This window comes from Cydia pomonella, chromosome 6, assembly GCF_033807575.1.
Source record: "Cydia pomonella isolate Wapato2018A chromosome 6, ilCydPomo1, whole genome shotgun sequence".
NCBI classification, from domain to species: Eukaryota; Metazoa; Arthropoda; class Insecta; order Lepidoptera; family Tortricidae; genus Cydia; species Cydia pomonella.
In genome coordinates, this window is record NC_084708.1 from 17,922,699 (window position 1) to 17,946,462 (window position 23,764).

A 23,764-nucleotide genomic window follows, 5' to 3' on the forward strand; every position below is an offset into this window, starting at 1 on the left:
ATGTTCAGATGATTTTGAACATCTCGCTTGTTTTGTAGGTAACTACTGACTCTACTTATTAAGCCCTTAGGAACAGATATGTATTCCGTGTCCATGTAGGTAGGTATGTTTTAATCAAGCATCAGTTTGTCTCGATGTCTACTAGGTAACACTAACACTTTCACGACTAGATGTACCAACTTTATACCACTTATTTGATACGAAATAACCCGCACTAAGTAGTTTAAGAATATAACGTACGGTTCAGAGGTATCTCCAGTCCTCGTGCTGTTGTTGTTGTCGGTCCACCGGAAGAGGCCGCTGCGGGTGGCGATGAACGACATCGTGACCACGAACTTGTGGAACCGCCCTTGCCTGCAAAGACGAGACACGTGAGACAGTGGTCGATTTGGGATTTTAGAAGTTACTTGTCTTCATCGGTAATGTACTAATATCAAGTAGGTACAAGATTTGTTTCCAAGGTCGGGGTTTAATTGTGAGGCATAGTACAGTAATAAATGACTATATAAATCGGTAAGGAAGTTTAATATCTACATTTAGAGACGCCTAATGCCATCACAGGAAACAATACAATTATAAATAACTTGTGTCAATCTTTTTCAATAATTAGCCGGCTTCATTACATAATTTTCTAGAATAGCGCATTTATTTATATAATGAACACCGATATTTGTGCCCGAGTCATGGGTATTTTCTATGTATAATAAGTATGTATTAATCTATATACGTAGATATATCGTCGCCTAGTACCCATAGTACAAGCTTTGCTTAGTTTGTTTGGGGCTAAGTCGATCTGTGCGGGATTGTTCCCAAATATTTATATTTATTAATTGTGTAGTCTTAATTAACCTTGTGTGTTCATACGTTACAATATTGTTATTTAATTTATACGAGTAAGCACAAGGGTGAGCGGAAACTCTGTATTAAGTGAATGGGTGCTCTAGCAATTACTATTCAAATATAAACCTTGGTACTTATATAGTAAACACCCCTATAATGGAACAGGCATCAGTAATGGGATGGTATAGACAAATCCTGTAAAACAAATATTTACCATCAGTTTTTAATCGCTGGCAATATTTTACCATAAACAAGAGCCAAAGAGCTGCTTAAGTTTAATTTTTCATTGATATTCGTTAGTTTGAAAATAAATGGCGCCATACATCCCATGACTTTAGCAAAAAACCACAGTTTTAATTTGTCAATAACATTGAAACCAATTGCAGTAGCTTTCATTAAATACATAGAAAACATAAAGGATGAATTGGACATTCAACTTTTAAAGCGTAAAGCGGTAGAAATTTTACAGGAGTCGGTGAAATATCAAAGATACTCCAAATTTCTCTTAAATGTCCCATGATTGGTGCCTTTATAATATACAAATGTGTTAAGGGGAAAATTTTAAAAATTTCAATATGCTGTTATTAAATCCGCTAAACCTGGTGCTACGCAGTTACAATGGCTGCAAGTTGCTACAAAAGACATACAACTAACTTAGCCATAATCCTCGGAAGCTAAATGTTTATTATTACACGAGTATTACCTGTATCCTTGTTAGCGTGTACACGGTTAGTCATCACACAACGAATATAAGATACGATATCGATATAGGGTAGGTATATGTTTGAAGCAAGACTCTAGAGGATATCATACAATCGTTCAAGCTCACATAAAATCATTAAGTATTTCAAGTAATTACTAGTTAATTATTTTTATTATTACGTATAAGCCTTGGATATCGTCTCTCATTATTTGTTAGTTAGTTATAGTTACAGTACATCTTAATGTAGGTAACTATCTTATAAAAGTTATAAATTAATAAACAAAAAATCGTCCTTTATTATGATGTCGTTAGTTGCATTAGAACATTTCAACAAACAAATAGGTACAATTAAAGGCGGTACGTACCCGGTAGGTATACCGGGTACGTACAGACTCGAAATGGACAATTTTTTATTTTACCACAAGAGGTAAAAAAATATATCAAGCGTCATAAGAGACAAGTCAAAATATATAAGGGTGTTGTAGCAGTGGTACAGTAGCTCGTAGCGTAGCGCCTATAGTCTATACATTTGTAGGTAGCTAATAAAAAAAAAACATAAAACAATCTCTTTTCTGCTTCTTGGCTACTTCTCCTGATACAGGTATATAAGCCACGGTGACTCGATGCTGTTTGTTATGTTATATTTATGGCCATGTTGGAATGTAGCAGTATGTTACTACTAACAACATATCTACTGTCGTTATGAATATTCTTTGTTACTGTACCTTGTCAGCAGTGCCATTAAAGTTGCTATCGGGCTATTTGTGTGACAAACACATTACACATTAGTGATCAACATAAAATAAACAAAAAGTGCGTTGAATAGTCGAAACAATTAGTGCAATATATATTATTTTGAAACATGCAAAGTACTTAATTTGGGTCGTTTGCGTTTCGATTTTTTTGTTTTTTCATTTATAAATTGAAAGTGACTAACGAAAGTTGACTCCACCAAATTCTTAAATGCGGTAATACTGCCTCATCAACACATCATCTTATATTTTGCCCAATAGTGTTCAACATTTGTTAGCCAGACTAGGCATTTTTTTACCCAGCCAAACAACAGTTTTACTGGGTTATTGTTATACTGAATGTGCCATTAAACATGCTGCTTGTAAGTCGACTACTTACTGGTTGTGGTGGCTCGCGTGTCCAGTGTGTGCGTCCAATTCTTTTATTACCATAGCATCCCGTACGAGTGATTGAACTAAATTCTTGTCACCTGAAAATTAGAAAACGAAATTGAGTTAATACCTGTTAAACTACCGACGGTTCGTTTTTACGATAACCGACAACTTGTTGGTTATCATAGAATTAGGTATATGTACTAAAATTATACTGCAGGTGCCACTTGACAATACAACGAGATGAGAGCTGCCGATGCTTTACTTATCTCGTTTAATCTTATAAGGTAGCAATGAAATATACACTCTACTCCCTGGTGTTTAACCATGTAGCCTTTGTATGTAACCAACTTTGTATGAAACAACACAAAATTGTTTGTGTTGTGCATGGTTGTTTACTGTAAGGAACCAACTGTTATTTTATAATATATTAGCAAATGAAGATCTAGTCTATCTAAACATAGACATAGAGAAGTTATCTCACTTACAGTAGTAGGAATCCCTGTCCTGCTTCTTGTGCATGTTGTGCAGCGTGAGCGCGCGCGGGCGCAGGCTCATCCACTTCCAGCCGGGGCGGCCCGCGCGCGCCAGGAAGTGCAGTAACTGTTCCTCCGCAGAGTTGAATGTCTGGTCGGACGTCGATGCGTACTCGCAGTACACCCTGCAAGTAAAACAATTAATATTAGTCTCAAACGAAAACTCACTTGATTTGAATCTAAATAGTATAGGCGCATAGGACTCTGGTAAAAGTGGACTGCACGACTTGCTCTAGTTGCTCTATTTTTTTTTTATACTACGTCGGTGGCAAACAAGCATACGGCCCGCCTGATGGTAAGCAGTCTCCGAAGCCTATGTAAGCCTGCAACTCCAGAGGAGTTACATGCGCGTTGCCGACCCTAAACCCGCCCCCCCTCGTTAAGCTCTGGCAACCTTACTCACCGGCAGGAACACAACACTACCTAATAAAGGGTTTTCTGTTAAGCTATGGCCCCATAGGTCATTTAATAATTTGAGATTGATCCATTCACGATAAATTAAGTTACTTACCATTCTGGGTGAATTTTCCAGTTATCTCCTTTAAAATATTCAGTAACTGAAAGCAAATAAAAGTTTTTATTAGTCATGAATAAAACACATTACTTTCTTAGAATTAGAATTGCTGTTCTGGCATTAACTAAAATACAGGGTATAGTTTCATGACCGGATTTTAATTACATTCACTAGAGTTCCCGCTCGGCCTGCAATTCGTAGATGCTGTAGGCATCAGGCAGTTCTGTAGCGAGCCTACTGACCTACTGTCGCCGCGTGGCATCCTGTCTTACTGCAGTCACTGTAGATCTGATTATGCTTGACTTCCTACTCCGCCTGCAGCTTGTACACGCCATAGCTGTCGGGGAACACTATGGCGAGTAAGTAGGTACGGCGTTCCTTTAGAATCCTTCTACTACTGGGGTCGAAAAATAGCTCTGCCGCCGCGTAGCATGTGTTACTGCGCTTACCGTTGATCGGACTGTGCTTGACCTCCTGCTCGGCCTGCAGCTCGTACATGCCGTAGCCGTCAGGCAGTACTATTGCCAGCGAGTATGGTGTTCCTTCTACTGGACTGTAGAAATAACGCTGTCGGCGCGTGGCTACGCGTCGCATGCTGCCATATTGCACTTTCACACCGATCTCAGTTTCGCCCTCGCGTTGCTCAATCATGTCGTGTCGTAGCTGTAAACAAGATATAAAACTGTCTGTTTTTTTGGTCACTGAAATATAGAATTATCAGGAAAGTTTGAGCATTATTAAGGTTTTTCGTACCTAAAGATTAATTTAAATACACTTACATCGAGCAGCAGAGATGTGAGGTTGACGCGTGAGTTCTCGTCGGCGTCCACGAGGAGCTCTACATCTGTCAGGTCCACGCTCGAATACAGCGGACGGAGCGTCTCAGTGTACTGGAATATGCACCAACGTTAGTAAACACAGTGGTCGGTCAAATAAGCTAAGAAGTATTAAATATTATGAAACTTGGATGTTTTTTCAATTACTTTTATTTTAAAGTTGGTTGTTTTCAGAGAAGTGATTATTTTAGGACGTTGTTATAAAAGTGTTATGGCCTTAAAGGCCATCATAAAAGGAAAGATATTTAAAAAAACGCGTAGATCCCTGCTGGTACTTACTTCCTCATTGGTATACTGAAACAAATATAATGGGGTTAGTTTGAAATACATAGTTTCCTCATATCATTTTATAAAGCGCAGCATCGTAATTGACTCACCAAAGGCCTCAGATCCGGATGATATAACACATGCCCGTTGTTATCCACCATGAACGAGTAACCGTTTACTCCTAACTAAAAAAAAAAACATCAGTATCTAAATTATGCTTAATTGATGGCCTCAAAAGCTACAAGTAGTTAATGGTTGTTTACCTTATATGGTGGAACGAGCTTCTTTATTTGATCGACAGGTACGTCTGTGCCCACCACACCGAGTAGATTAGCTTCCCGATGCTGAAAGAAATATGTATAGTTAAGTGATTAATTATGAACATTTTAGTTTAATGAAAAAAACTAAAATGTTCATAATTTACACAAAAAGCGTATTCACCCTCACAGCCTGTGAGGGCACAGACTTGAAAAAAAAAAACGTTTACAAAAATCTCACCGTATGGTTTCTCCTGTCGAAAATCGGCACCGTTACTGACGTCATTAATTGGCCCATCCCATCGTCGTCCAGGTTACTGCTCTGGAATTTAGAAACAAAACTGCGTTAACATCTATGAACTGAACCTCTTAATAAAATATGCGATTCGATGATCATTTTGAAACTGGCATGAGGGGAAAAAATATTAACTATGTAATGTTCTCTTGAATTGGAACTCACCCTTCCGCCGACGTAAACTGGGCTCCAATGCACAGGATGCATAGTCTGGTACATGACCAGTGGTCGTGCCAACACCTCGATCATATGCAACACCTTCGGTCTGATCTCCGAGTGCTCGTTTATCGACACGTAGAATCCTGGTATAGAAAGAAAGTCTTATTCATATAAATTACAATTCCGACTAACCTTATTTGCGTAATGGACGGTTTCGTCGCATAAACAGGTATATGACGTATTTAATTTCAATCCCCTTTCGTTATGCAGGAACATATACGTCAATTTTATTAGTACACGTCCAAAAAGTAGCACAGAAACTACCCTGACAGGACTGAAGGACTTTTCATAATATACAAAAGATAGCTTAGATCTAGGACAATAATCGAAAAAAAAATCATAACTTTTCATTCTAATTACTATACATAGTTTTCAACTAGGATACTATTCTCGATTAAAAGGTTACCCACCTTTGTTAGTGCAAGCCATGTCCTTCATGCTGTGACTGGAAGCAGCGTCGCCGCCCACGCCATAGCTGAAGATGCGCACGGGCATGTGCGGCCAGTTCCACGTACGGAACACCCCCTTCACGCCCGCCGCGCCGCCGCCCGCGCCCACCACCGCGATGGCTTGGTTACATTGACAGCCCAGCCCGGTGCGGTTATACTAAAAGAAAATATTACTTTGTGTTTGGAAAAACTTAGTTCTTTTGTACAGCTCAATTAAACGCTAAATCATATACGCTTTGTTTACTCTGAGAGTACGTCATATGGAGGGTAATCTTGAAGTTAAGCTCCGAGGCTATATATTCGGTATTAAAAGACGTTACCATGAACATTTGCGAAACCGAACGATAGCTAAACAAAGCCGCAATACTCTATAACTAAAGTACTACAAGAACTAAGATATGACAATCAGGCGTCAAAATACCGCCTTTAGTAAATGCTAAGTCGTAACAACAAAAATGCTTCAAGGAGAAATATCGCTGGTAAGTTTTGTTAGTTTGAAATTAGAGGATCGCCAATTTCATGCAATGAGGGTTTTTTAAAAAGTTACCGCTTTCATAAATTTTGTATTTTTTCATAATATTTTGGGTTTTTTCTACTCAGATTCACGAGCTTTTCCGGTCCTAATGGGATAAATGTCCCAGAGTTTTTTTTCCTATTGTGTTACCAATGTTACCATTTCCCCATGTACTTTTTATGGCGGTAACAAAAAAGAAAGTTTGAAAAATATATGGAAATTGTGGGACACTTTTTTTCTCCTTAAGGTTCATCCTCAAGAGCTCAAGGGCTCGCGATCCTGACTAGAAATAACACCAAAAATGGCAAACAAAAATCCCATAAAAAAAGAGGCAAAAAAAAAAACGCTCTAATAACCACTAAATTTCTTAAGCCTTACGTAAAATCTTAGTCGAATGAAGAATACTCCTGGATGAATAATCTTAACAACAGAGGAACGTAAGTATATTTCATCTAAAATAATAATTACCCTATGCAAAATTTCGAAGCCAGTAGTGAGCGCTGCAGTCAGATTGGCCGCTCCACCCGTCGCCTCGGCGCCCCACAGCGCGGTTTTCAGCTCCCTTATCGTTTCCGGCACAGCCTGTAAACAAAAATGGTTTATTACCGTTTGACAGCCAGCGGTGGTGATATATCACTAGACTCTGGTCCAGTCCATTAGTAACAGATTTAATTTGGAGTTTTAATATAGCATAGTTGATTTTATCTTATGTAATCAGTAGATAATTTTTGAATATTTTTCTACTGTTCCGCCGTATAATATAATCCCTGTTGTAGTACAAAATAGAAAGCACATGTATTAATAATCTGTTTAAATCTACATAAGGTGGGCCAAGAGAAACCAGTACTTACCAGAAACGTCCTTCTACGTCGGTATTTTTAAGTTAATTTTACTTATGCATTAGTTTTATTTTTAGTATTATCATTTCATTTAGTTTTAATATCATTATCTCTAACATTTTATTTTTCTTACATTGTTTGCCCCAGTGTACCCTATCGAGCCAATCATTTTGAACCTTAACTCGGTCGTCTATAGTTTAGCTAAATACCTTAAAATTCAGACATTATGGTCTATCCAGAGGCTTTTAAGTACTTAAAATACAAATTATTTTGATGTTAACTAATAAATAGATCCCAACTTGAGACTTTTTCTAATGCTATTACTCTTTACATATCATTGAACTTGGCCTATTTTTTACAATGACTTTACGAATGGGTTAAGATTTAGTTACATAAGTTTTACAATTCTATCAAACTAGCTTGTCTTAGATCAGGGGTAAATCACTGGACCCAAATTTGTGACATAAATGTAGCGAAAATATGTCTAAAACAAGTACCTATTTTTAACACTGTGTATCGCAGCTAGTTGCAGAAACAATTTTGACAATATTTGTAATGCTGACAACATGTAAGTATATATTTTAAATTTATAATAAGTAGCGGGTTATTCTTTACTTTTATCCGCTACCTGGGGCACCGTCAAACTCGGGAAAATTCAATCGAATATCAGAAATCAGATTTTTTTTATAGTATCTGACAGATAATTATTTCTCGCCGATACTATGATATTTCTCGTTTCGCTTCTGTCTAGACTCTTTGCAAGGGTTGCTTCAATGGAAATAAAATCTGTACTAGTATTAGTATCCTTTAGAATAGAATAGAATAGAATAAAATAGAATAAAAATCATTTATTCATGGCAAACTAACAACACTTTATAACATACCATAACAACGGTATACATTAGCCACGAAACGGTCCCGGAATCTAACGGTACTAGCCTGGCTGGGCTAGTACTGGTCTTCCGTCGAGGCCATGGAAAAACACAACATACCTATAAATATATTTTTTACAAATTATTTATATTAAAGGTATTAAGTTATTAAACGGCATGATTCCTATACAGCACTACGTACTCGTACCTAATTCATTGAAGTATCTCACCGTTTCCTGACAGATACAAGTAATTGCAATGAGTTCCAAGTACCTTCAAAAGTAATTGAACTTATGCGGATAACGCACGGGTACACAAGGCTTAATTTAGCTTCATTACAGTCAAGGAATCATGTTTTGATTAAACGTTTAATTTTTAGAGAGGTCTTCTTTCGTAAAACATAAAGTTCAATTTTAAATATAAGGTGAGAAGGTTATAAGAGGTTGCGTAAGTTGTAAGAGATGGAATAGAGTCAATGTAAGTCAAGGATGTTTGCCGGGAGGTTATTGCTGGATCGTATATTAGCGAAGTTGCCAGTTCGAGTGGAGCCGCGTTTGAAAGTACACTTGAATACAAGAACAAGTTAATTTTGTACGGTTTTCGTTCAATTCGGGATAGGAAGTAGGTATTTTAAGAGAACCGTGGATAAAGTTGGTACCAAAAGTTGATACGCGAACGCATTGACGAAACTGATTTGCATTCGCTCTGGTTTCTTTTACGGTAAAATTTCACATGACCTCATGTAGGGTAAGAGAAATAGGTAGGTACCTATAGTTTATTTTGCTTGGGGCAAAAGAAATAGTATGAGGATTCCCTAATGTTCTCTAGACTCAATGTTTCTCTCGTTTTTTCTTTTTTCGTTTTCTTACCCCATCTAGCCCTACTTCAATTAATTACTTGTATAACTAATTTTAACCCTTTGTCATATTCTGCTACTGATTGAAATAAATAAATATTATTGTACATCATTACACAAATTGACTAAGTCCCACAGTAAGCTCAATAAGGCTTGTGTTGTGGATAAGTACTTAGACAACGATTGGTATATATTATATATAAAAACATCCATGACTCAAGAACAAATATCTGTGCTTTTCATACAAATAAATGCCCTTACCAGGATTTAAACCCGGGACCATCGCCTTCATAAGCAGGGTCACTACTCCCTAGGCCAGACAGGTCGTCAAATGACAGCGAAAAATAAATAGCCCGGAAATCGAATCGTATACTTCAAGCTTAGAAAATGTCGGGGAGGCCTCTGACTTGGTTGTACCAGTTGTACCTACATTGTAAAGTAGCTGGACCCACAACTGCACACACGTGATAACATCTGATCTATGTTATTTTTCTTGAACACATTAGGAATTTCAAGATAAGTAATACCGTTTCCACCTTAATTTTTCTCGGTAACATTTTCAATTAGCTTTGTTGACGGGATACTAATTTGTCGGAAATACAATGATGAGCGCTCGTTCCATGCAGCCCACCAGCTGTCGAGGCTTCCGGCGCGAATGACATGTAAACCAATAATCAAACGTTGGATCTTACTTGGTATTTGTGACTTTTGATGAGTATTAACAAAATGGATAAAGATTTTTGTTTTGACTATAACACATCTACATGTTATTTGTGGCTTTCCATCAGAGAAGATTCCCTTCTCTGATGAAAAGCCACATGTATTTTCATATAAGTTCATGCCATTTAAAATAGGTAGCAAATATAAAATAACAAGTACTAGTTACAAACATTTTGCATTTCGAATTCAATGACGTACCTATCTGCAATTTACTCCCATGTATGCGACGTAGGTATGCTTATGTATAGGTAGTAGTATCTTATTTGCCACTGAGAATAAGCTACACTTTACGTTGAAACAGTACAACTGTTAGTCTATTTAAGCCTAAACATGGCATCACAAGTTACCAGCGATAAGGGCGCGGAGGCACCCCTACCTGTCGCAGCTACGCGCTTTTTGTGGCAGGGGAACTTCGCCGGGACTTACCGGGAATAAGTGCGATGATAGCCTTGTTTAAATGCCGAGCTCTGTTTGCTGACGCCGCGGGCGCAAGACGTTTGCATTCAAATTTAATGTTTAATTAGGTGCGTTTTTGGATTCGGTCATAGAATTTCTTAGTAAACAGGTTAGTGTTGGGTATTACGTGGCCCTTGTTAGAAGTTTACGTTTTTAACAGTATTATAGCAGCAGTTCGACCGGCGGTGATCATCGTGAAGCGAGTAGCGATTAACCAATTTTTAGGGTTCCGTACCCAAAGGGTCAAACGGGACCCTATTACTGAGACTTCGCTGTCCGTCCGTCCGTCTGTCACCAGTTGAAATTTTCGCAGATGACGTATATGTACAAATGAACATGATTTCAATGGAATAAATGATATGATATGATATGATATGATATGATATGATATGATATCTCTTGCCACTATAACAACAAATACTAAAAACAGAATAAAATAAATATTTAAGCACAAACATTTTTTTTTTTGCCATTTTATAAATACTGGTACGGAACCCTTCGTGCGCGAGTCCGACTCGCACTTGCGCGGTTTTTTTGTTAGGTACCCTGAGTGACTGTTTTTTTTAGACAAACTAGTCGCAGGCGGTGTTAGGAGTAAACGATTAGCAAATATACATTGTTTTATTGTTAGTGTATTTGATCTAAACGTATCTTGCGCAAAAAATGGTAATCTCAATCACTTTTTCACCGCCGTCAAAGAGCTGCAGTAAGGTGAAAGATGAAAATATATTCAGAAATACCTACCATTTAATTTCAATATCAGCACGTCGTTTAGGCGCTATAGCAATGTTACATTTTGATTTTTTTTTACTAATTATTAAATTTTCGGAAAACCCCTAGACTAATTGTTGCAATGGCAGCTCATCAATAATGCGGGGAGGCTGGGGCAACCGCTACACGACTGATAAATCAATTTTGTCAGAAGGGTGCCAATTGTGTTGCTATTTTAAATAAATTTCCCCCTTTACGTTTCTCCTAAACGTGTTTTCTTTTAGGAAAACGTCTTTAATATAATAATGTTCACAATTTTACTTTTTTGTCGACAGTGGTTTTATATTTAATTTTTAACTTATCATTACAACAAACGTGTTAAATGACATCAAATTGCATTCATAGTGGTGTTTGATTTTTCAAAATAATCACGACAAGCTGAACAAAAATAGGTACCTGCACCGAATAATGTTTAATGAAAAGAACACGTGGGTGCTTCAAGTTAAGGCCAATAATGCCATTTTACTTCTGAACTTTCTGCAGCAAGTATAAATTCCAGTCAAACAAGTATAGCTCAACAAAAGTACGAATTAAATGTACAAATATGTCACATTTTCTGTCAATCTCTATAGGGAATGTTATCTTTAATTAAATCAAACCGGACCGTTTTTATTACTTCTAGTTATTGTAACATTGAATAGGTCGACCACAATACAAGAACGATCATGCGCTATTACGGGAATCGCGTATAGTCGGCGACGAATATTTTTACGGGTCGTCAGTCTTTTATGATTCATTTTGCATTTAATTCTTAGTAGAAATAAGACAATGTCGTTTATATTTCATTAAGAACATTACATGTTATGTACAAATAGTCCTACTGTTCATAAACTACCTAGATGTAAGATTATTTGCAATGCCCTAACAGGGTGCCATGTGTTTTCACTCTTCAATGTAACAACTATTATGTACTACGGTTTCGCAATAAAGATTTCTATTCTATTCTAAAAACGGGTCTCTTTGGAGACCAAATGTCCCGTTTTCATTTGGTATAATAGAAGTCTCCATACAAAGAGTTTGAATACAACTGAAATTCCACTAAATTGTCAAATCGTTGTCAGAGGTTTGATTTAAGTTATATTTAAGTATTTGGGTTTGTAATGGTTTCATGATATACACCGTGGGCTGGTAAAACCCGACAGATTTTAAAGATGTATTCTTGACTGCATTTAGAGACTAAAATGTCCTACAAAGTTTTCTGAAGTCTGTCTTGTTTTAGAAATAATGGCAATTCTTGTGAAAATTTGTTTCTGTTATAACTTAGCGAAAATACCTTTTGGCTACCACGCTGCCACTATGGGACTTGGTTTAGCCATAATACCTACTGACAGACATCAAAGTTTTAAAGAAGGGAAGAAACTGCTAATTTTTATCTGTAAATAAAGCAAAAACTTTCCTTATTCGTTGTCATGTTTTTTTTTTTTTATATTAATTTTTTTTTCTCCTTAGGACCTCGGGAACAAATATCTGTCGGCTTTTACCAGCCCATGGTGTATATATGTTTTTAAATAATAGACTTCTAAATACATGTACTTATAACTCTTTATCGAATAGGGCCGCTAAAATTTCAAAATAGTTTTGTGGCTGCGTGTACATAAAATTAGTAGGCAAATGCAGGTATTGCGTGCGGCGCCCAGCGATACGTATCTATCTAAGTAACATCGGCCTGCCTCCTTTTCCTTAAAAACAAAAATTACGCAGTATTTAACCCAAGTAAAGGATTGAGGTTATGCAATCATAATTACGTACGATAACCATCTATAACATCATGGGGATTGCTATCGAAAAGTATATTTCATGAAAATAAACGGTGTATTCCCATTTGACACATAACATAGGGCATGTTACCGCCGCCATACATAGGGCTGGGGCTAATAGGAATAAACCAAATAAAGTATAAATACAGTTTTAGGGCGTTTCTAACTACGTATATAGTATAATGTAGTGTAGACAATTAAAGGTTATTAAATATTGCTGGTTATTTTAATATTGCAGTGCAAATATCAAAAACCTACCTGAGCCAAAATCTTCGTATAACACGAATGTATCTCCGACACGGTATCGCTATACCGGTACACGTTTACGAAGTCATTCGGGCCGAGAGTGTCCAGTAATCCAGAGACTGTAGCCTTAGCCAGCCTCCAGTATGAAGAACCGAGGTCGTCCGAGTCGTCCAAAAGGATGACCAGGTCTTTGGGAGAAGTGGCCGCTTCCACGAACCAGTTGGAGGAGCGGAAGTCGTAGAAATCGCGCGCGTGGTGCGAATAGCCGTCTTCAGGCGGCCATGACATGGCTGGTGGGAAAGAGGATTATTGGTGTAAAATGTTAGAGAAAGATTGTCGATTAAATATGTAGGTGTCATAGTGTCAGGAAGATCTTAATAGTGTACTCGTAACACTGTGAAAAGTACGCCATTGAGTGCTTAAATTCGTGTAAGTGCGTTTGTATGTATTTTATTATATATACTGGCCACTCATTTATTGCTGCGCACGTAAATGAAAAAAAAAAAAAAAAACAAGTAAACATCACAGCATTTTACATAACATGAATAATTTATCAAACTCAGTTTCCTAACTGAGTTTGATGGACCTGATTCCTATTAAAGATAGCATATAATTTGAATTTCATTATGTAGTCACCAATTTGTCCCCATTTTGCGTATAAAATTGGGTATAAGAGGGTTCCAATCTGGATTTTATAATTATTATATGAGTATTAAGTAGAAATAAATCGAGGTTCAGAAATAATTTCTTACCTGGATACCGCCTCATGAAGCCACTGGATGAGGCATAGTACTGCCACGACAGCGAAGGGTCGATCTCGTAGTTGTTCACAAACAGGGGGTCGAGGTGCTCGGACCACGCGATCTGATTCTGCACGTCGCCGTCTGTTGGACATAGAACGTTGGTGAGTAAGATAGATCAACAACGGATGACATTTGACGCGGATTAGATCGCTAGTATGTAATAGAACAATATAATTTATGATTAATTAATTAATAAAATTAATTTCCACTTACAAAATACTCAATATAATTTAGCACCTTAATACTATAATACATTTGTCGAAAAATTGCCCCATTTACCTATTGCAAATCCAGTCATATTACTTATAATAGTTATAATAATTTTAGGACTAAACTATTAGTATATTCTCCGTATTTTCGTACGAAACATTTTGAAGGGTTTTTCGGAGCGTTAGAAATGGACTCAGAGCAATGAAAAATCTTATAGAACTTTTTCTATGAGAGAAAAAATAAACTTGCTTAATTAAGTGAGGTGACGCGAATGCTCGTTATTATTGTCTGAAGATTTAGGCACAAACACGGTCGAATGGGTTTACGCCATTGCATATGATTTTGTGATAGTGTAGTAAATTTTAATTACCATTCGAGGTACAACTGATCATAGCGGATAACAATGGATGAAGGCTGTCGACTCTGAAACTGATACCGTAGTGTACTTATATACCTATGGTTCAAAAGCTACAGATTGTTAGTAAATATTTGATTTATGGCCATTTATACAAATATAAACAAATGTACATATACAAGACACCAGTTATTATGTTGCAGTATAAGCACTGCATCGAGCAATTAGATTTTTTCTTAACTGCCCATTAAATGAAAGGTAATTGGCAAACTTGGTTCATTGAGCAAACGTGATTGCTTTCTCTTAGACCAGCGGCCGGAAAAATTTATGGCCCGGTATCGGCTTACTATAGCTTGTCAAAAGAATTTGCCCTAAACGAATACTTACCATCACATCACAACTGGATAACATTAAAAACTGGATAACAATAAATACCTAGGTTCCTCTATTTCTTTAACCATCGAAAAGATTTAAGAAGATAAATAGTATATATTCATCTATATACCTGTTCATATTTGATGTGTTGATAGCAATATTTATTTTATTCGGATTACAAAACGGTATGGAATATTAGAACTAATGGCATTATGCAAGATTTGTCTGCCTATATGTCAATATGATATTGTGCGAAAACGACATAGAATATACATAGAGTCTGGCTACCGAAATATTACACAAATTTTTGGCGGGAAATTAAAAAAATCTTGGGCTGGTCACACTTTGTGTAGTGTTGATACTAGAACATATTTTTGATTTTCTGTGCACACGTAAGGTACCTAAGGAAATCAGTTAAATATATGTTGTCGTGCACTCTAAGTCAGCTCACATAATTGCTACCACTATGTAAAATATAAAGACATATATATATATATATATATATATATATATATATATATATATATATATATATATATATATATATATAGACATGTTCTGCCAAGATATTTTTATATATTTTATATTGTTAAATCAAATTACTACTGACCAGTCACTTCACTCCACAGATTTCTTCTATAGATTGGTTTTCAGGAACTCGTTACGTTCCAATGTTTGGATTTTATTGATATTTTCCAGTAGGTACTTAAAGTATTAAAATAGTAATAGAGCACCAACCTACTAAATTGTTTACGACTTGTATACATAGCAGTTTTTCGCTATGTAAGGCGTTGTAACGCTTCACGTCTACTTCGCACATCGTCGTAATTATTTACGAGCTTAAATAATAGTTTGCGGACCCCACTCGGTATAGTCATTCATTATTAATATTATTTAAAATAAACCCCTTATAAACCGCGAACAATTTGAATGAATGACATAAATTGACAACAGCCTTTAGGTTTTTTTTTCTAATCATAGACAATTGGTGATAAAACCAGGAAAAATCTGTCAACAATATTTGGCTAGCCAGACTCTATACATATATATGTAGTTTGGCCATAGTATCGTTTCATACTACAAAGAGAGAATCATACTGTCTTTGTTTTACGCTAGTACTAGTAGTTATCTGGGCAATACTTACAATTACACGGTAATTACAATTAAACGGTTAATTATTAACAGTGATTATTCTTAATTCATGAAAAAGTTTTCAAGCAGGACTGTGAATGGACTGTAAGCCTAAAACATTGTAACCAATGCCTACTTTGTGAATAAGTGATGTAAGTTCTGTGATTTAAAAAAAATGTGTGTGATTTTGATGTAAGGTGTTTTGTAGTTTTGTTGGATTCTTGTGTAAATAATATTGATTCAATTTCTCGATTCTGAGACTGTCAGCAGTAAGTAATATATTTTGTGGAACCGGAGTGGTAAGGAAACTGCAGAGGCATATCATCAAAGTCATTGGATTCTATGTTAGGCTTTCGTTTTAACTTTTTCCTTATCACTCTTATTAACAATATATTTTTGTAGTTAATATTCGGCCTAATCAGGATTGTAGAGTCCATGTAGAGTCAATGTTTTACAAAATAGTACCAATAGGTACAATGAATTCAGAGCCATGAATGCATTGTACCTATTGGTACTATGTGCTAGGTTAAATTCTTCCTGGTTTATATGTTTATTGATTTATGATAATAAACCCAAGCGTTTTGGTTTAGAACACTGAAAATCAGTTCTGATTTCAGTTAGTGCCGCTTATCGGATATTCGACGTGGCAACAGTTCCGTCCACTAATAGGTTGGAATATGTCAATTTGTCCATAAATTACCCGTCGCCGCGACGCGGCCCCGCTACGTGTCAACACTGTAGGTAAATTACGTCCTGACCTGTTATTACCAACGTTACCGAGGCCATCGTCTCCAGCAAGCCATCGTAGGAATAACCTCTAGATCTGTTACTACTATACATAATAGGAAATCACATTATACTGGTTCTACCTGAACGATATGCTAGGTGAGGGATAAGAATATTGGTCCTGGGGAGGTGGTGGTGTGTATTCAATTTATATTAAAATTTTCTCTAATTTCCCGTAGCGTCGACGTGCTGTCTGATTAAAGGACTATTTGGAATTTCGTAAAACTCTTTCTGAAAGGATTTCGCCGACGCCACATAACTGAATATAATTTACTAGCCTTTGAAAATAGCCTCATGTTTATTTTATGGGACGGGAAATATGTACGATTTCATGAAACTAACCACTTGTTTATATTAGTTAAAGTTGGCATCGTAAAACTTATGACGCTAATTATTTTGTAAAATTTCAAATTAAATCCTCCTAGTATATATTTACGTGTATGGAATATAAATATAAGTGCTTAGCTTTTTCAAGATCTCTTTTCATGACCACGCACTGGCGTAACGACCAATCAAAATTCGAATCGTACACACGTAAGGTCCCTAATTTCCCTACGCAAAACGAAGTTAATGAAATTGTAGATGTAATTAATGATTTATGCCTTATTATCTAAAACTTCTCGATAAATAGCTTCAACTCGATATATTCATAAGAATATTTTTTGAAAGAAAGTAAATAAAATTTTATTATAAATTATAACGTTATACAATCCTAACCAATCGGCCGATAAACAAACAAATTGGAAGCAACGCATTAGCGACACCGGTTAGTCTTTTGTTACATCCATCGATGACCTATTTGGCGAGCCGTGGGCACATAGTCAAAGGGTCGCGTTCTTTTCTTTGTCTCGGGGATTTCACCCCTTGACCTTTTACGGAAGCGGCTTAAAGATAATACTAGTCAATATGTACAAAGAAACTCCGCATGCCGGCAGTAAATATAAAATATACGTCAAGCTTTGTGTAAATATGTTTATCATAGCAACAGCTACCTTTTACTGTTTTTAGAAGTATAGGTATTATTTATATTATTTAATTGAGTCAACAGTAAAACACGCTTATCTGAGGCGCGTGGAAAGATTTTTATTGAAGTTAACAAGATCCTTTTTTACTGAGCACATCAAAGAATTTGAAGGAAGGAAAGAATAAAATTGTTCGCTACGCCGCCGGGAGTTTCTGCTTGCATGTTGAGCCAGTGAGTGTCGTGTTAGTAAATAATAATGCTGCTTACTTTCAACGTTGATGTAGGGCGGCATCAGCACTGCGCTGTAGCTCGCGTTAACGGCGATGTGGTCGAAGTGTCGGCTGGGCGCGAGCACGAGGCGGCGTGCTCGCGCGGCCAGTGTGCCGTCGTCGGCGTGCACGTTTAGCCATCGCGCGTCGTAGTACGCGCCCGGGCCGTCCGCGCCGCCCGACGACAGCGCCGCCGCCTCCGCAGAGTCCATAATACGCTGTGGGCAAACATAAATTACTGCTAAATTACAAAATTAGGTATTAGCCGGAATCTTCAAATGATCCTAACCAAATTTATATTGGGACTACCTTTTATTAAAGTACCTATGAAACAAAAAATATAAAGGATAAAAGGGCATATTTTTGGGCATAAATACTACTCTCAGAAATTTTAAGTTGTTTGATTCAGAATCATGAATGCTATTGATTTTACTAGAAGAAAAAACCGTAGTAAAAACTGTGCGTTACAATAGGCCACCTAGAGCAGGTTGTCGAACTATTAGTGACCTGTATTATACGTACATAAAATACAAAACGGAGTACCATTGCAACACTTGGTTCGTCTTTTTACTAACACAGGAAGACGTTTTGCGAAACTCCAAAACTTCTTCCGATCATGTTAACCAGGGATCGGAAACCGGTACTTTTTGTATGGGAACGAAAACGGTATTTTTTCGTTCTTTGTAAATTACTTCATTTCTAATTAGGCAATCTAATAATACGAAGTCGTTATCTGAAAACACAACTGAGTCCTACATTTAGAGTATAAAATAAACCGAAATATATGGTTATTTCGATGTTTTTGCAAAAAACCGGTTCCGATCCCTGATGTTAACTATAGTTTTTATTGGAAGTCTTTTAAGCTTTATTTTCATGAATCATCTTTCCTTATTTTGTGGACTCGTGCTTCAAAAGTTAAAATGTGTCTCCTGACATTTTTTTTCCATAAATATTTACTTTATCAAAAATAGTTTTAGTAGAACCCTATTCAATTTGAAAAATCTATCCAAGTGCACCCCACTCCATAAGGTGAAAGCGAAAAAAAAAACTCCACTTTACGTGCAGGCCTTCTATTTCTATTTTACCACTTTGTTGACGAGATAGAGACCTATGCCAAACTGCAGCTTTCTAGCACTAACCCTCAAAGTGTTCCAATTCATTCCGATTAAGGTGAGCTAGGGGAAGTGCGCCATGCCGTCTAAGTGCTACCTTGAATATATCGAAAACTGCTTATATACTACTAATATTATTAGTATTCTACAACACTCTTAGAGTCTAAGTGTGTTGTAGAATACTAGACTTCACTTCCCCTACTTCACCTTATATTCGATTTTCGATTACGATATATCCTGAGCATCTTTAGAGCAATAGAACTTACAACAATTAAATAAAACGCTCAAACATTAAAAACACACAAATATAAGAACACCAAAAAAGCTTACACAAACCCTTTTCCCTTTGACTTTTGAACTTTTCGAATTACCCGGTCAACCAGGTAGGTACTTACAGTTAAGTAGGCATGACGAACAGCAAAAAATTACAATTACGGAACAATTTAAGACAAGAATAAAAACGACTGCGGTTCATTTAGAAAATGTATATATATATATATATATATGACTCTAGGGAATTTGAACATTGTTATTTGTGTAATTTACACTCCACATTTCATTTGTTCATGTGTCCATGTGAGTCGGTATATCTAGTTGGTATCTGAATATTAAGATTTGTATATTAAAGTTGTAAATAAGGCACCTATTGTGAACTATGAAAATGTACCAGATAAAAGTAAAATAACTTTGACCGTTTGATTAGAAGATTTGTATTGTATTGAAAATAAAGTAATTAAATAAACTGAAAGTAATTGAAAATTGAAATAATTAAATTATAAATTTAATACTAAGTACATATATTCAAATGAATAAATAAATAATCACTAACAAAAATTAAATCCTTGACTGTTTTCATAAGGCACGTACAAATTTAAGCACATTTATTAAATATTTAGGTAGATATTATAAATACTGCATTGTAATCTCTACAATGGTTCAAGAAAGGACCGCAATTCTCGAGAAAATTAGAATAGCTTAAGTTTCTCATAGTAAGGCATTTTAAACCGCAATCTTTTCCCCTTTTCAATTGGCGTTATTGCTTTTACCTTTCAGAAACTTGCCCGCCACTATATAAGGGTTGCAGTAGGGTTGAATCGACAGCGGATCGATGGGTTGACTAAACGAGAGGGTGGAAGCACAAAGAGTGGACAGATAAAAGGCTCAGACAATTGTCGGCAATTAGTCGAGTCCATATCGATCATTAGCCTTAGCCATAGAAAAATAAGTAAGCATAGAGTGCTCACTTCATACATCAGTTTTCTTACCAAAATGCTTATTATTTTCGTAGTCGACATCTATTTAGCATCAAGTAGCGGATTTATCAGTACTGCTACTTGACAATAGATATCGTGAAGAACGAAGCCTAATACTCTACAATTTTCTGCTAATATTATAACCGGATTAATCGGAACTCTATTTTCAACTCCTGTTTCTAATATTACAAACGAAAATTTTCACTCGCGACATTTATCATTGACGCTTGATGTTGACTACGAAAATATTAAGCGTTTTGGTAAGGAAGCTGATGTATAGCACTCTATGCTTACTTATTTCTCTATGGCTTAGCGCATTAGTAACCGATGAAAAATGACAAATGGCTACCCGGCAGCCGCGTCTTGATGGGCGCTCTTTGAACATTTAATCGCAGTTCATGCTTCAGCTACCTTTCTGTTTTCATGTTTGTGTCAGAAATGACTTTCACGATTACTGAGTATTATGACTCAGCAATGGATTCGATGTTAGGCGCTCAAATAACGAGGGTAAGATAACACAAATTAGAATAGGCATATTAACAAAGCGGGGTTTTGTTATTATTTCTATTAACTGTTTAACCCTTAGCGATTTATTCGAGGCGATCTGAATCAGACAAAATAATTGTTTTGTTTGACCTTGAAAGAAGCTCGCAAAATAGATAAGCGAAGGTTGGCCAGGTCACGTAGTATCGACATTTGGCAACCCTTTGATCCGAGGCTATTCGATAACGGACTCAGTGGTCCTAACTACAGCAGGTTGAATTTTCTGGTTTTTACGATTTAACATATAAAAAAATATATAACTGAGTTCAACATTCCTTTTGCAAATATACTCATACTAGCTTCTGCCCGCAACTTCATCTGCGTGGGATGATGATTGATAAAATCTACCCTGTCCTTTCTCGGGTGTCAAATTATCTCCATACCTACCACATTTCATGTGAATCGGTTCAGCGGTTGAAGGGTAAATAGTAAGGATTAGCAAGGGTTTTATTTTCATTCTTGAATGTCTGCATTATTAACTCTCTCTGCATGTACTTTAATATGTGTAATTTAGGTACCTACTGTTAGAAAAACTTTATTTACAAATCACGATGACCTGATTTGCAAAGCTAGTAAATGCAATTTAGTTCCGAAGCAACGATTTGCTGGCGTCGTCGTGAGAAGTGTTTGGCAAGTGAAGTGTTGTCTTGAGTGAAGTGCAGAGTGCCTGCGGCAGGGTGACTCTACGCTATATAGGTAGGTATTGTACCTATCACACAGCATTACATCTCAAAAGCCTTTGCTTAGGAACTTTCTTCTCTGTCGTCTTGAAGTATGCCTATGTTACTACTTAATTATTCAGATTGAGAGATAGTTTTGTAATTGATTTGTTGAGAAATGTTATTTAAGAGTAATTGACAATACCATGGATATACCAAGCGCTCAATAGGATCATACCAAGCGTTCGGAATGATTCTAATAGTTATTTGTTTTACAAGAAGGTAAAGTCGTTATTTAACTCCTCGTGCTAATATCCCGTACCAGAAGAAGCAAAATATCATAAATAATCTTGCTACAGAGACTTGCACAAAAAATTTCAACACCATAACGCTAGGATAATTGTAAAACATTGCAAATCAAATCCAAATGAACGCTATTAAATATTTATCATTCAAAATCATGCCCATAAAAGCCAATTCAACCAGCTAAAATGAGGAAACAATTCAATATTTCCTGTTAATTTTTATCAAAATTTGCCACTCCCATGGATAAGATTCTGTTTTTTCGGCAGTTTTTGAAGAACAAAGAGAGTCTTTATGAGCTGCCCGTGTTGCCAATATGCCAATCGTTATCACTCTTCCATATTAGTGCGACAGTGGCAGTTGCGTTTTGTTCGCTACGGAGCGTTAAATATTGACATGTTGGTTACGCAGGCTGGTGTGGTGAAAAATAAGTATTACTTCCTTGGCTATGTAAATATCTTTTAACAGGATGTTTTATGATCCAGGCAGCATGTTTAATATTCCTCTCTGTGGGCTGAGTGTTTCTTCAAACGCGTGAATCCATATTTCCGAGACGTGTGGGTGGTGTGGGAGCTAACAATAGTCTGCCTGACGTCTGGGGCGAGATGTAAGTGTTTTGTTCGGGAATTTCCCAGCGCTTGCTACTTTTTATTCCCCTTTCTCTTTAGCCGACTTGCACGGACATAAATGCAGGTAGTATTATTGCAATTTACAAAGTGATTGTCAGATTTTTCTTTTGTTTGCGGCAATGTTTTATAAGGTATCAGGTGATCACCTATATACATACACACTGTTCATTTTAATAATAATAAATAAATAAATATATCTTTATTTCAGACCCAGAAGTCCATATATGGTTAGTAAAATTAACTTAAAACCTATATTATTAACAAAGGTTATACTATGCCAATCAGACCTACTTGACATAGGTCAAAGTAGATCTGACCTGCTCCATCCAATGCCACATTATGGGGCAGCTAAATCTGTCCGCAATCACCTTCAGAATGCTGTTTCGACTTTCCCTTACGCGACCCATTAGCGACGTGATTTTTTTACGCATTATCGCGTGAAAATCGTCCGTGTGCGCTTGGGCGAACATTCCTGATGCACTGCACCATTTTGGAAGTCTCAACAGCATTCTGAAAGCGTTGTTGTATTGAATGCGAAGGGCGTTGTAGGCTCGTTTCGTATACCGAACCCAAAGACCGCTAGAGTAAAAAGACTGGCTATATGCTTTGAATAGAGTTATTTTTACTTCCACGGAGCATCTAGCGAATCTTCGAGCTAGCATATTACTCCTAACCGACAACGCCCTTCGCTCCCTCTCGATATCACTATCATCACACAGATCATTAGTTATAATGTGGCCCAAGTATTTGAAGCGATCCACTACTCTAAGTACAACCCCGCCAAGCGACACTGGAGGTACAAAATATGGTTTTATTTTACCCGCCTTAAAGACCATCACTTCACTCTTGGCGGCGTTGTATACGAGTCCATGTGCGGCTGCATACTTCTCACACTTGGCCACTAACTGTCTAAGGGCCCCGATAGACGGACTTAGCAGCACCATGTCATCTGCGTAGCTTATATTGTTAACACAAGTGTTTTCAATATAGCATCCCGCATGCATGCTGCTAAGTTCGCCTATCAAGTCGTTCATATAAAAGTTGAACAGTTTCGGAGACGTAAGGCCCCCCTGTCTTACACCACATTCAAGCCTGTACTCAGAAGATAGTGACTTGGCCCACCTGACCTGGTTTGTTTGATTTTGGTACCAAAACTTTAGCAAATCTGTACAGTCATTCGGTATACCTGCCTCCTCCATTTTCTTCCAAAGCATATTGTAATTAACATATTGTAATTATGTAATTTTACACAGTGATTTCGCGCCAGTTCTTCAGAACTAACAACTTTGTGGTTCGGTTTA

At 36.8% G+C, this 23,764-nt stretch overlaps 1 protein-coding gene across 4 annotated transcripts in view; it reads right to left on the reverse strand.

The window, feature by feature from the left end:
• The window catches only part of LOC133519171 (voltage-dependent calcium channel subunit alpha-2/delta-3), a 112,090-nt gene that overhangs the window by 6,384 nt on the left and 81,942 nt on the right, over window positions 1-23,764 (reverse strand). For 2 of the 4 annotated variants that reach the window (XM_061853132.1, XM_061853133.1), the window contains exons 4-20: window positions 17,963-18,182; window positions 13,824-13,955; window positions 13,084-13,361; window positions 7,023-7,136; window positions 6,002-6,197; window positions 5,538-5,674; window positions 5,319-5,399; window positions 5,084-5,164; window positions 4,931-5,005; window positions 4,833-4,847; window positions 4,497-4,607; window positions 4,167-4,380; window positions 3,715-3,760; window positions 3,156-3,328; window positions 2,675-2,765; window positions 2,269-2,301; window positions 241-354 (exon numbers count right to left, since the gene is read on the reverse strand). In XM_061853132.1, coding sequence (XP_061709116.1) covers window positions 241-354; window positions 2,269-2,301; window positions 2,675-2,765; window positions 3,156-3,328; window positions 3,715-3,760; window positions 4,167-4,380; window positions 4,497-4,607; window positions 4,833-4,847; window positions 4,931-5,005; window positions 5,084-5,164; window positions 5,319-5,399; window positions 5,538-5,674; window positions 6,002-6,197; window positions 7,023-7,136; window positions 13,084-13,361; window positions 13,824-13,955; window positions 17,963-18,182 — 2,111 coding nt within the window. The remainder of the gene's footprint in view (window positions 1-240; window positions 355-2,268; window positions 2,302-2,674; window positions 2,766-3,155; window positions 3,329-3,714; window positions 3,761-4,166; window positions 4,381-4,496; window positions 4,608-4,832; window positions 4,848-4,930; window positions 5,006-5,083; window positions 5,165-5,318; window positions 5,400-5,537; window positions 5,675-6,001; window positions 6,198-7,022; window positions 7,137-13,083; window positions 13,362-13,823; window positions 13,956-17,962; window positions 18,183-23,764) is intronic. The other 2 variants (XM_061853134.1, XM_061853135.1) reach the window with 1 other exon arrangement.